Genomic DNA, 12,508 nt, shown 5'->3' with positions numbered 1-12,508 from the left:
AAGCATTTCCGTTCGCCTACTCAGTAACAACAACTGGAGCCTTGTTTCAAAAGGGCGATCGTGATCGTCTTGGAGATGCCAGCCACCATCCTCACGCCATCCTCCTTCCCCCTGTCTTTGAGATCTTCCCATTGCATCTTCTCATTGTCAATAACGCAAAGCGCTTTCGTGGAGGTTGTCAACATTGAGACAAAGAGACAAAGTCGAGGCTGCACGGCGAATGACCCCTGTCACTAGTAAAAACACCGAAACACGATAGCAATGGCAATGCAATACGTCCCCTTTGCTTCGGATATCGAAATCCCCTTCTATGCATCTCTCGCGTCTCACAAGATCAACCATGACAAGCTTGACGATTCTGCCCGCAAATTGTTGGGCTTGTATGAAGTCCGTCCGGCCGACGCGAAAGAGCATTCTTGCCGGATCCAGGTCCATTCCAATGCGCTCACCAACGACGACGTCCTAGCAGGCTATTATCGCGCCGAGGGCATGATCAAAAACGTCAACACAATCGAAGAGTACCGCAACCTCGACAAACTCGAGATGATTCAGCAAGCCGGCAGGACCATTTGGGACGCCATTAACGATGGCACCATATATTCCTGTCCTTCACTCCTGGCATCCTTTCTAGTCCTATCATTTGCCGATCTCAAGAAGTACAAGTTCTACTACTGGTTCGCATTCCCCGCTCTGGTCATGGATCCGCCATGGACACCTGTGCAGCATCAAGGCTCGCTACCGAGATCCGATACCAGTCTGCCGCATTCCAGGCTTAACCCGCTGGAAAGCACCACACTCGTCGACGCCGTAATGACATGGAGATATGGCGTTGATTCGCGGCAGTTCGGCTTCTTTCTGGCCAAGAAAGTACACGGCGAGTCGACTTCAAACCCAATAGATGAAGACTTCGGCCCTACGACGCCGATGTCGCCGCCCACACCGACGACAAGCCTAGGATACACATGGCAGATTACCTCATTGTCAAGCTTTGAGTCAGGCTTCTTCGACGGCATCAACCGAGAAGATCAATTTGTCTGTTTTGCGGACCCGTCGAATTACGCAGATCCCGGACCCGTTGCGCCAGGCTGGATGCTGCGCAATCTTCTTGTTCTGGCTAGACAAAAGTGGAAGGTCGATCGCGTGCAGATCCTATGTTATCGCGAGACGCCCTCGAGAAGAGATGCGGCCCGAAGTGTGGTTTTCACTATGGAAGTCTCGAAAGAGCGGAAATCGCAGCAACCAGAGGGCGGCATGCCCAAGGTGGTAGGCTGGGAGCGCAACGCCTCCAACAAGCTCGCGGGCCGCATGGCCGATTTGACCGAGTACATGGACCCGAAGAAACTGGCCGACTCTTCAGTCGACTTGAACCTCAAGCTCATGAAGTGGCGGATTAGTCCGAACCTGAACCTCGAAAAGATCAAGAACACAAAGTGCTTGCTTCTGGGTGCGGGCACACTGGGCAGCTACGTGTCACGGAACCTGCTGGGCTGGGGCGTGCGGCATATCACATTCGTCGATAACGGGTCAGTTTCGTTTTCGAATCCCGTACGACAACCACTGTTCAACTTTGAAGACTGTCTGGAAGGTGGCAAGAAGAAAGCTCTATGTGCTGCTGAGGCATTGAAGAAGATATACCCGGGAGTTGAGACGGAGGGGCATGTCTTGTCGGTCCCGATGGCAGGACATCCCATCACAGATCTGGAAAAGACGAAAGCGGATTACGAGAAATTGAAACAACTCGTTGACGAGCATGATGTTATATTCCTGCTTATGGATACGAGAGAGTCGAGGTGGCTACCCACTGTTATGGGCAAGTGTTCGGACAAGATCGTGATGAACGCGGCGTTGGGCTTTGATACGTACGTTGTCATGAGACATGGTGTCAGACTGGAGGGTGCCCAAGACCGAGAGCTAGGGTGCTATTTCTGCAACGACGTTGTCGCACCAGCGGACTCGATGAAAGATCAGACGCTCGACCAACAATGCACGGTGACGAGGCCTGGTATTGCGGCCATTGCATCGGCGCTGCTCGTCGAAATCCTCATTTCCGTGCTGCAACATCCGGAGGGCGGCGCCGCACCTGCTTCACTGTCTCCGTCGGAAGACCGCGGTGAGCATCCACTCGGACTCGTTCCGCACCAGATCCGTGGGTTTCTGCACAATTTCACCAACATGAACGTTGCGGGCAAAGCGTATGATTGCTGTAGTGCATGCTCCGAAAAGGTGATGGACGCGTATAAGTCGGAAGGGTGGGAGTTCGTGCAGAAAGCGTTGAACGAGCGGGACTATGTCGAGGAGTTGAGTGGGTTGAAGGAGGTGCAGAGAATCGCTGAGGCTGCTGCCGCGGATATCGAGTTCAGTGAAGAAGACGATGTCGAGGACGAGGAGGGCGAGTTGATTTGATCGGCGCCTTTGCAAGGTGGCAGCAGCCTGCCACTTGTACTTTTCTCTCCGGCTAGCGTGTCGTGCACTTTCATGCCCTTCATAGTACTTCAGTTGTACGGAGATGGACCAGTTGGACTTCCATCAGCCATCGGCAAAAACAGCATTCTTATCAACCTTGGCCAGTCTCTTGATGCCCACGAAGTACGCCTCCTTGGACTCGCTTCTCGAGCTGTCGGGCTTTTCGCGATGCACTTTGTGAAACATAGCCTTAAGACTCTTTTCGAGCGCCTTGTCCTCGACGCCCTGGTAGAACTTGCACACGAAATGCCCGCCAACCTTGAGCGTTTCGTAGCTGAATTGTAGGGCAGCTCTGCATAGATCCTTTTGCTCCGTCAGTCGTCAAGCCACACAAGGGGCTGTGATTTGCTCACCATACTGCCGGCGTGGTCCCGGAAAGCGTTCCCACTCGTGTTCATCAACCTGTAATACGGGTTACTTATGCTCTTCTTGTACAGCCCATCAAGCGGGTCCCAGGGTTCGGACATATCGCTTAGCACCACGTCGACTGTTTTGTCGAGATGCTCTTGTTCTTGTTCATTTTCTGCTTGGCTTTCGCCTTCCTCAGCCGCCGCGATATGCGCTTCTCTTTCGACGTAGCCGCCTTCCGCGTCCTCGAGAAGTCCGTCCGTCGAGCCATCGGGCTGGACGTCGAACATGAGTGGACGTCGCAGCCGGCCACGGTCTGGGTCGCGGAGGAACGATTTGATCTCGGCTTGGACGTCCGGGGAGAGGAAGTCGCCTTGGATCGTCGATACGCCTTTGGGAGGTTGTACAGGGATCAGGTCGATGCCTAGAACCCGCCCGCGCGGTTGGGTCATGTCGATTGCTACCTGTGTCACCACACGTTGTTAGTCTACGCCCGGGATATCTGCGGGCGTGTGTTTGGGTGGATGAGTTTGTGGGGGTATTTATAAGTACCTGACTCCAACTCCCAGGTGCGAATCCCAGGTCTATGATCGTCATGCCCGGCTTGAACAGTCTGTACCTGTCATTGATTTGGAGGAGTTTGAACGCAGCCCGGCTCTTAAGACCCTGGACTTTGGCTGCGCGGGCAAAACTGTCGCCACGTTGTCGGTCAGTCCATCGCTTGGAGGAGGCGAATCGCTGTCCAGTCGCTGCTGGTGAGCGTGAGGAGCGTGAATGTGAAGTGGAAGCTGATGATGTAGGACCAGCAAGCGACCAGGTACAGTCTGTCCAGGGGAGACATGATCGAGTAAAATGGGCTTGTGCGCCTGCGCAGGAGCGGAGTGTGAGTCGAGGATTACATCGTTGCATAGCCCTCTGCTTTTGCAGGTGGCTGCTGCACAAAAGGGACAGGCAATGGTGCGAAGTGATTTACGAAGTGGGAACAATTGGTTTCAGCATAACTTTCTGCAGCCTTGTAGCGGTTGATGTTCGGGTGATACTGTACTGTACAAGGCTCGAATAGACCTTATAGCGGCAGGTTTGGTCCAAAGTCTCTTGAAGATATTGCCATGTTTTGCAGACTCATCTTCCTGTAAATTCTGCGACCTCATCAAGTCAAGTCTACACCGCCACCGCTTGCCAGAGAATTGCCAACATCTCTCTCTGGCCATCCCTTTTCTTGGATCCCGCCTCAGTCGTATGCAAATGGATGCTTGTGACAAGTTCATTCAAGACTCGGGAAGATCCTCGTGATTGGCGTGCTTCCGTCTTTTCTTCATCTCTTTAGCTGCAGCTGCGGCAAAGGTCTCCAACTCTTTATCATCCATTTTCGCTAGTCGTGCAAGGTTCAATCTCTGTTGGGATGTTTCTTCGCTGCGCTCGAGGTATCCGTAAAAGATGTCCAAGCTGTCATAGTGTTGTTGGTCCACCTTATTGATTACCAAGCTGATCGTGACGACAGGAATCAAGACTATGAGCACAGTCCCGCCCAGCAAGGTGAGAAGCTCCAAGCTTTTGCGGAACGCCACCATTATGGCCGACAGATTGACGCGGTATCACACCTTCCGTTGTTTTGGGGCAGCCTATGGCTTCGCTGTGGTTTGAGAAGAAAATGTTTCGTTGGCGAGGAAAGGTATGGATGTTCGTGTTGTATGCTGATTAGGATCTGGTATTCGAGGTCTTGTGGCTTTGTTCCCAGTGAGGAGTGAAATGCTGAAGATGATGGCGACCGCAAAACGAAGGGATGAGAAAGAGAGCTTTATATGGGTAGGACCACTTGAGGACCTGTTGCCTGCGCTCGAGAACACCCCATAAAATTGGACTCTCTTCGACTTTGTTCGCCACCTGGACCGAAGTTCTGCTGGATGTCTCGACACAGTCCTCTCTGCAGGACCCAACGCAGGTCTCAACCCTGTTGAGGAGCAGCAGTCAGACCTACGGCCTTAGAATGGATCCGACAGAGCACACTTACAGACACGGTCTGTTTGTTCTTCCTGGAATCTACCGAGCCTGTACTCAGAAAGCTCGCACCGTCTGACAGACTACATCGATGATCTTAGTCCTGCCGGGTCACGACGGCGGGTGCCTGACCCCCAAAACAGTAGAACTATGGATGTTGATAGGGTTGATGACCTTTCCCACGTCCAAGGCTACCGCTGTGATGCTGTGTTCGAGGGGTCCAAGAGTGACAGTGGAGGGCGATGTCATCTAGATATGAGGAGCTATTGCGGTCGGACAATGCCAGTGTTTCGGAAACCGGCCTGTTAGGTACCTTGATTACACCCAGGTGGGACGTGATACAAAGATCCAGGCACCGGCATCTAGGGTTTCAATGTCATACTAGTGCCGTTTGACTTTACTGCCTTTTAGATATGAAGGGCTGATCAGCCAACGATACGTGTAAAACTCCGCATACATATCGGATGCGTACGTTCATTTGAGCCGGACGAGTTCCCAGGAGACAGTGCCACCTTTTCTGGAAGCCACCATGCCGCGCTAAGAGTTTGATGGCATCTTGATCTTGCAGTGCAACTTCCACCCGGGTAAGATCGTCGGACATTTCCCCCCTCAGACACGGCGGCCATCTGCGAGATAAGACCATTGAAGCCTTCAAAGCCTAGACGAACTGTCTGTAGCGCGAAGAGGAGGTGAACCTATCGCATGGCAATGACTGTACCCTCATCTCGCATGTCAGATACTGTCATCGTTGCCGGCCTGTCGAACCTACCTCGAATACCTGGAATCCAGATGACTAGGTCGGGGCAAATGTATAATTAATAACTGAATGTAAGGTTGCGGACATCTTAGGGACCTGGAGCCGCCTACTGCGACCTCGAGATCGGGTCCAATCGACTCAGCAGGGCTTATCACCTGGGGATCAAGGGCCCCAAGAAATGTCCCCAGTACGATAAGCTCGATAAGTCAGTCGTCACTGTTGCCTCCATTGACACTTGCTCCTCATAGCCCTCCAAAACGAGGACAGACCGCCAGATTACCTCTATCCGCCGTCTACGATATAATGAGTTACCCTCAGACGTGCATACAAGTAATAAAGAGTGCTCGATCTCGACAAGGCTGTCTGACCTGTCGAGAAGCACACCAAATGTGATGAAGAAAAACCCACATGTGGGAAATGTCGACAACGTGGACAGGGATGCCAGTATCCCCCTAGCCTAAGATTCAGCGCAGTCGACAATCCTCAATCATTCGCCCCCAATGGTCGGAAAGCTAGGACAACGGGAGACAATCGTCCAACTCCACGTAGACAGATTCAAGAACCTTCGAAATCATCTTCCCGGGTCGGAACCGTTGACAATCAGCCTCTCGAGGATTGGACGGCATCACCTCTGGGTCATGAAGTAAGGGCAGACTTGGAATGCTTTGCCGGGCCCCAGCAGAGCTCGGCAGAATTTCTGTCAGCAGAGCAGGACTTGGCTAAATTGGACCACTCTTCATCTGCTCGGGTGGGATCTGGCTCGGAATTTGAGACTGACAAAGCCAGTTGTGTATATGCCCATGGTGGGAACAGGAATGAGATTTCCCTCAATCAAAACGAGCGAGAAGCAAGAAGAGAGGGACCTGGTCCAAGATGCTGGTTCTGACTCTGATTCCGATGTCAATGAAGCTGGTGGTGCAGCTAGCTATGAGTCCTGGATCCTGGACTTCCCACTAAACCATTTCCTTTGCCAGTCAGTACACGATGCTGGTGCGGAGATTGCTTACAACTACTGTTAGTTTGGTTCGCGAACGGTTTATTTTCGCGCTGACCTGAATCTCCAGACTTCAAGCATGTCTCCGGAAGTATCCCGGGTCACGACAGGAAAGACAATCCATACCGGAAGTTATGTTTGATTGCCGTATCATATCCAACTCTACTGCATACCATTATTGCAGTCGCTACAGATCACATGTACAACTATGGGAGAAGCAGTATTGACCTCACAACATCGAGACATTCCCGGGCGCTGAAATCTCTCCAAGAATCGCAGAAAGTATTAGCTCAAACAGAAGAGAAACCGAAATCTAACGATTCAGTCATCGGAGACAGCGGAAACTACTCTTACGCGTACTCGGTGCTCTCCCCAAGGGACGTCGTACTGGCCGCCATTCTGATGCAGATTGTTTCCAACGTCATGACTGGAAGTGACAGCGCTGAAGCTCATATGAAAATTGCTGCTCATTTCCTTCGCGAAATGGGACTGCTGTACCAGCCAGGTCAATCATTCTTTCCCCGGTTACTCGTTCAGAGGTTCGCCATGGTCGACGTTGTCCTTTCATTTCTACGGCACCGAGATCCTTTGGCACCCCCAGATTTTATACTATACCAACCGAACCAGCATTTTGATCTTAGCGAGCCCTCCTTTCGTGAAATGACGGGGTGTTCTCAACAAATACTCTGCTTTCTCGCCAGAATATCCTTTTGGAACGGAAGAGTCATGAGCGGCATGACCCCTGACATATTTGCTGAAGCATACCTACTGGAGTCTGAAATGCGAGTCTGGGGCGGCAAATATCACGAGAATCTCCAGGGCAAGCAGGACTGTCTTCTCGCTATTCCTCCTCCAGACTCACAGAACTCAGACCGGAACCTTGACGTCCTTAGCGAATGCTTTTACTGGACGGGCCATCTTTTACTAATGAGAAGGGTGCTTCTGGATCCCACCACAGCCCCAAGGGTGCAGATGGTGCGAAATCACCTCTTCCGGCTCATCGATTGCCTGCCAACCGGATGCGGTCCAGACTCTTCAGTCCCTTTTCCATTTTATATGGCTGCTCGGGAAGCTATGTCTGCAGACCAACGGGCTTGGGTACGGAACAAGCATGCTAGCATGAGAAAGGTGTACCGTGACCGAGCGAGGGATTTGATGATGGCATCGATCGAAGAGATTTGGGCCAAAGTAGACTCCTCGACGTCATCTCATACCGAGGTTGACCATATCAGGAATGAAGGGTGCATCAAAGCAATTGACAGGAGATCGTCACACTTCATGTTCTAAGGACGATGAGAAATAGAAAATGGATAGAATTTTGTCTGTCACGACAGTATGGCCGCGGGAAGGTTGCAGCAAAACGAGCACAATATACACCCAGACGCCATCTCAGGGCCGCGTCGCGACACTGTGCAGAGTCCCTCCACTCCTAGCGAATTATCCCGGTTTCCCGAACACGATTGACGAAGCTATACCTGCTTCTCCTGCTCCGGCAACGAGACAGCAATCTGGTGCTTTGGTGGGAACTCTGCAACTTTCTCAGGAGTGTCAACCACTGTTCCATCAACTGAATCCTCATCCAAGTCACCAATGCGATTGCGAGCGACCCAGTCAACAACGTCGTCTGGATGAACGGCAGGACCGGACAAGCTGTAGCTTGGTGGGAAGACGAAGTTCAGACCCCAGAACACAGAGGCTGAGATGATGACGGCAAATACCCAGCTTAAATCGTAGGTGTATGGTTGAACGTCTGGAACATTTGGGTTGATTTGATGGATAAAACCTGGCAGGTTCGGTGCATACGCGGCAATGTATGCAGCGATGGCTCTCCAATTCACCCCGTGCCAGTAGAAATATTTCCCGCCCTTGCCAATATAAAGATGACGGACATCCACTTTACGCTGACGGACGAGCCAGTAATCGGACATGATGATGCCGCTGATAGGGCCCAGGAGAGATGGATATGCACTCAAGAAGTCTGTCCAGCGTTAGTGCTAGATCTCATTTGCTTAGGTCAGAAGTTGACTCACTGATGAAAGAGCCACCATTGTTGACGATCTTCCATGGAACGATGATTATGGATAGAAGAGCAACCAGCCAACAACCCCGGACGTTGTTGATATATTTTGGGGAGAAGGATGATAGCGCAATCGCAATAGTAACGGTGTTGGCAGAAAGATTGACTCCAATCGTCGCTATGATCCAATCGAGTGCTGCAAAGAACACAGCTGCGCGATTATCCCATTGTGCCAGAATCTCAGCTGGGCTCCAATATGTCTCGCCGTATACTTGAAGCGTTGCTGATGATGTGATGACAGCGAATACCGGTCAATGGCAAAGCCAAAGCTTGCATCCATGCACCTTTTGTGGACTTGCCGAATCGCGCGAAGTCAGGGACTGTAGGGAGTCGCTTAGTTCATATCTGAAATCGATTGTGCCAGACTCTATACAATGCCATCAGCTTCTGTGGTTTGGAATGGAGTTACCCCTTGGAGACAAGGCAGCTGTCTTGACTCGACGATGAGCAGGCACTTACCACATTCAATATACCGAGCCACATTAATGCGATGAAAGAGCGAAGTAGCACTGGAAACCAGCCGAATCTCATGCCCAGGACAATCTCGCCGAGAGGGGAAATCCGATGCGGTATGTGGTAGCGACGTGACCGCTTAAGTCGCAGACCACGCCCGTCAAGAACATGCCGCAGAATGTCAATGGCACAATCTCACGCAGAGTGAACCCCTGAGCCACCATGCTGGAGCCAAACTCCCAAGTGGGGATAGTGAATTGGTCTGATGCCCAGTAGGTCATGAAATCCCAGGCTCTCCATTTGCGTTGCTCGGGGGGTACTGGGTCGAGATCCCTCAGGGGAACGAGTCAGTCGATCATCCCTTTGAGCAAGAGGAAGGGGTAAATCACCTTTGTTTGCCCAAGAAGTGCCATTTGCGAATATAGATCCGTCTGGATCGAGCTTGACCATTTCATGCGAAACGTGCAACTTGTTCTTGAATCCTTTGGTGTTCTTCACCGTGATGAAGTTCTCCTTCCACTGTTGATGGTTGGGAAGGGGAATGCCCCAGAAGGTCTCTCGTCGACCCATCTTGTCCTCGTGTGATGAAGGTAGGGGTAGCAGACGAACACACTCCAAATTGAGGATGATACTTTCCCAATTGCATATCTCACGAGGAAAAGTCTTTGATATATGTCCCATTCTACATCACCTGAAAATCCCAACACATGCTCAGTAGCAAAACGTCCTTGACATGATCGTTACCAACCCAAACCCAGGCCGTGATTCGGCTTATCGTGTCCGGTTGTCGTGGTCGAGCCAAGATGGCTATCAATTACTCAGAATGGCAATCCGCCACGGGCGGGACCATCTACCAAAAAAGCAACGACCAATCAGGCTAGATTTCACTGCTCGAGTACAGAATTGCGGGGGCGACGCGACAAAGTCCCAACAGACCAACAAGGTGTTCTCATTCTGAAGGCCGCAGCAACATGCCCTTATCTCAAAACATGGAAAAGTTCGGCACCGAGATTCACAGATCATTGGGCGCGTCCCGATGATAACGCATCTATGGGCAAATGTAAATGCGCTTTAACAGGATCTGCGAGTCTGGACCATATGCCTCGCTCTGCGATTACTGTCAGTCTCCTTGCATTTTCTGTTTAGGAGATTCGTGACGGATCCCTCGATCAACTCATGACTCTAGTGATCACACTAATGCCGTAGTGATACTGTAGGTTGGCAGCCTTGGCTTATGCGATTCACATGATCGCTACTGCAAAGGGTGTGCCTTCAACGCTGGCCAGGCGGGAGTGGGGCACGAAGAGAGCCAGACGAGGAGATGTCCTATCCGAGCATGTTATCTTTTGACCCTGCTTTGAAGCGGATCCAGGCCATGACCGCCTTGTTACCAGAAATGCATGTCAGACTCCAAACCTATGTCTTGCGCGGCGACCTCGACCACTTAGCCTTTCCACGAGAAGTGCTCTTATCGTCTACCTTGTTCTTTGTGTGAAGGCACAGAAACTAGATAGGCCGCACAAGAGACACCACAATGCGTTCTGCTACAACCCCAGATGCCAACCTACCCATCTTCGACTTCTCTCGCTTTCGAAATAGTGACCAACAAGAGCGCAAAGAAGCCTCAAAAGAGATCGTTCAAGCCTTTAAAACTTTCGGTTTCATCTATATCATCAACTATGGCATCTCGCAGGAGAAAATTAAAGATCTATTTTACTGGGTGAGTAGTCCTCAATCTTACTTTCTGTGCGCAGGGGTATGAAATGGTTCATCATTCCACGGCTCCTCATACTTGATCAAAGCATTGCGCATACGAATTAACATGAGAATCAACAGAGCGCGAAATTTCACGAACTTCCCGACGAAGTGAGAAACAGCCCCGAACTCCTTCGTCCGGAGCCTGTACCTGGAGCAACAGGATATATAGCCCGTGGCTTCTCACCCTTGGGCAGAGAAAAGATCTCGCAAGACACTTTTGATGATCAGTCTCTAAAAGCTCTCCGACAAGTCCAGGATGCCAAAGAATTTTTCGACATGGGACCCGAGGCTGGGGTTCCTGCTGTCCGTGAACCAAATCGCTGGCCTTCCGAAGATGTCCTTCCAGGCTTCAAGGAGTATTTTCAAACTTTCTACACGGAGGGCAACGAACTTTCATTGGAAATTCAGCGGTGTCTCGCCCTTGGACTAGATCTTGACGAAGAGTTCTTTACCAACTTCCACCAAGACGCCGATAACCTGCTCCGTCTCATACACTATCCGGCTGTTGAGCGCAAGGCTATTCGAATGGGTGAAAAGGCTCGAATTCCGGCACACACGGATTTTGGCACATTGACTATGCTCTTCCAGGACAGTGTGGGCGGTCTTGAGGTTGCTGATCCCAAAAATCCTCAGGAATATAGTATGACTCTCTTGATTTGAGAATTTCCCTTTTGCGCATGGAGGACGACTAACATACGTTATAGTCTCCGCAACTCCAATTGAAGGTGCAGCCATTGTCAATATTGGCGATTTTCTGAAGCGATGGTGAGATTCCCACCTTGTTCTCTGGTATGTTGCGGCTGATGAATAATCGTTTAGGACGAATGATATCCTCAAGTCGAACTTTCACCGTGTCGTCGAGCCACCAGCCGAGCTTGAACTTGCTGATGGGAACGAGCTGGCCAAAGAGCGCTATTCTATACCATACTTCGTCCAGGCGGACCGCAACAAAACCATCGGATGCATCACAAGCCTCGAGAAGAATGCAGAGCCAAAGTATCCTCCTATCAGTGCGCAGGAATACCTCAATATGCGCACGTTCGCCACATACAAGCTCTAGATACTCGAAGCTGTGGATTTGGTGTAGATGGAAATTTGTCTAATCAAAGGTGTCATATGCAGGGTCAAGTTCACCATACTTAGCATTCGATGTACAGTGGTGGTGTCATTCTTCTTAATTCCGACAATTGATATCATGTGTGTATACAATCAATGACACCTCGTAACCATCCTTTCCATGAAGAGACAGCCCTTGAAGGACATGTGTCCTACAGGGCAACAATCTAGGTTTTCTGGCCTTGGCCCCGTAAGTCACAGAGAGTGAAGTGCCAGATGTGGACTTCAAGAGGCGTGGAGAGAACGTCCAGAACTCCCCAATGAGTGTGGCCTTGTTCACAGACGAAGTCTTCCTTAATATTTCCCAAGACGATGCAGCGACACGCATTGCCCGATGAGGTTAATCAGCGTCACCTGGTCGAGACTGCGTGCTTTCCTGGGCAGAGTGGCTTCGAGTCGAGTGTGCGATTCCGGTTCAAGTCAAGATACTTGATGTCTGTCACATGTGGTCGTGGCTGGCCCTTATCATTTAGCCGTTTTGTTATCTTTCCGAGTACATGTACCCTATCTGAACTAATTTTGTGGTTCTTGGTCCCATCCCTGG

The 12,508-nt window shown here is 50.9% G+C and overlaps 6 protein-coding genes across 6 annotated transcripts; 3 read left to right on the top strand and 3 right to left on the bottom strand.

Annotated features, from left to right (window-relative positions):
- The first annotated feature begins 18 nt into the window (after nt 1-18).
- EDD37DRAFT_382463 (autophagy-like protein 7) lies at nt 19-2,705 on the top strand. Its single transcript, XM_062812128.1, has one exon. It carries the CDS (start codon nt 262-264, stop codon nt 2,401-2,403), a length of 2,142 nt encoding a protein of 713 aa, XP_062671202.1. The 5' UTR covers nt 19-261; the 3' UTR covers nt 2,404-2,705.
- EDD37DRAFT_382442 (cell division protein methyltransferase FtsJ) lies at nt 2,465-3,899 on the bottom strand. Its single transcript, XM_062812127.1, has 4 exons — nt 3,364-3,899; nt 2,929-3,275; nt 2,817-2,865; nt 2,465-2,766 (listed from the first exon to the last, which is right to left on the bottom strand). Exons 1-4 carry the CDS (start codon nt 3,718-3,720, stop codon nt 2,527-2,529), a joined length of 993 nt encoding a protein of 330 aa, XP_062671201.1. The 5' UTR covers nt 3,721-3,899; the 3' UTR covers nt 2,465-2,526.
- A 180-nt stretch (nt 3,900-4,079) lies between these two features.
- On the bottom strand, nt 4,080-4,382 carry EDD37DRAFT_608765 (uncharacterized protein; the record flags this gene model as incomplete). Its single annotated transcript, XM_062815081.1, has 1 exon — nt 4,080-4,382. One exon carries the CDS (start codon nt 4,380-4,382, stop codon nt 4,080-4,082), a length of 303 nt encoding a protein of 100 aa, XP_062671200.1.
- A 1,778-nt stretch (nt 4,383-6,160) lies between these two features.
- On the top strand, nt 6,161-7,923 carry EDD37DRAFT_382425 (fungal-specific transcription factor domain-containing protein). Its single transcript, XM_062812126.1, has 2 exons — nt 6,161-6,580; nt 6,631-7,923. Exons 1-2 carry the CDS (start codon nt 6,361-6,363, stop codon nt 7,845-7,847), a joined length of 1,437 nt encoding a protein of 478 aa, XP_062671199.1. The 5' UTR covers nt 6,161-6,360; the 3' UTR covers nt 7,848-7,923.
- Nucleotides 7,924-8,029: 106 nt separating this feature from the next.
- Nucleotides 8,030-9,660, bottom strand: EDD37DRAFT_649635 (permease for cytosine/purines, uracil, thiamine, allantoin-domain-containing protein; the record flags this gene model as incomplete). The annotated part of the gene is made up of 4 exons (XM_062818153.1): nt 8,030-8,538; nt 8,591-8,860; nt 9,290-9,409; nt 9,480-9,660. 4 exons carry the CDS (start codon nt 9,658-9,660, stop codon nt 8,030-8,032), a joined length of 1,080 nt encoding a protein of 359 aa, XP_062671198.1.
- Nucleotides 9,661-10,624: 964 nt separating this feature from the next.
- Nucleotides 10,625-11,908, top strand: EDD37DRAFT_608761 (uncharacterized protein; the record flags this gene model as incomplete). The annotated part of the gene is made up of 4 exons (XM_062815080.1): nt 10,625-10,810; nt 10,927-11,488; nt 11,553-11,613; nt 11,668-11,908. 4 exons carry the CDS (start codon nt 10,625-10,627, stop codon nt 11,906-11,908), a joined length of 1,050 nt encoding a protein of 349 aa, XP_062671197.1.
- Nucleotides 11,909-12,508: the final 600 nt, after the last annotated feature.

Source organism: Exophiala viscosa (assembly GCF_022695815.1).
Source record: "Exophiala viscosa unplaced genomic scaffold EDD37scaffold_4, whole genome shotgun sequence".
Taxonomy (NCBI): Eukaryota; Fungi; Ascomycota; class Eurotiomycetes; order Chaetothyriales; family Herpotrichiellaceae; genus Exophiala; species Exophiala viscosa.
Note: the sequence above shows the minus strand (reverse complement) of the source record. Positions and strands in the feature narration are given on the sequence as shown.

Bases quoted from the DNA above. Each gene is read 5' to 3' on its own strand.
- EDD37DRAFT_382463 (XM_062812128.1), top strand. From the start codon at position 262: ATGGCAATGCAATACGTCCCCTTTGCTTCGGATATCGAAATCCCCTTC.
- EDD37DRAFT_382442 (XM_062812127.1), bottom strand. From the start codon at position 3,720: ATGCAACGATGTAATCCTCGACTCACACTCCGCTCCTGCGCAGGCGCA. The intron at 3,276-3,363 runs GTACTTATAAAT...GTGGTGACACAG, and splicing joins CACCTGGGAGTTGGAGTCAG to GTAGCAATCGACATGACCCA. The intron at 2,866-2,928 runs GTCCGAACCCTG...CCCGTATTACAG, and splicing joins GACGTGGTGCTAAGCGATAT to GTTGATGAACACGAGTGGGA.
- EDD37DRAFT_382425 (XM_062812126.1), top strand. From the start codon at position 6,361: ATGCCCATGGTGGGAACAGGAATGAGATTTCCCTCAATCAAAACGAGC. The intron at 6,581-6,630 runs GTTAGTTTGGTT...CTGAATCTCCAG, and splicing joins GGAGATTGCTTACAACTACT to ACTTCAAGCATGTCTCCGGA.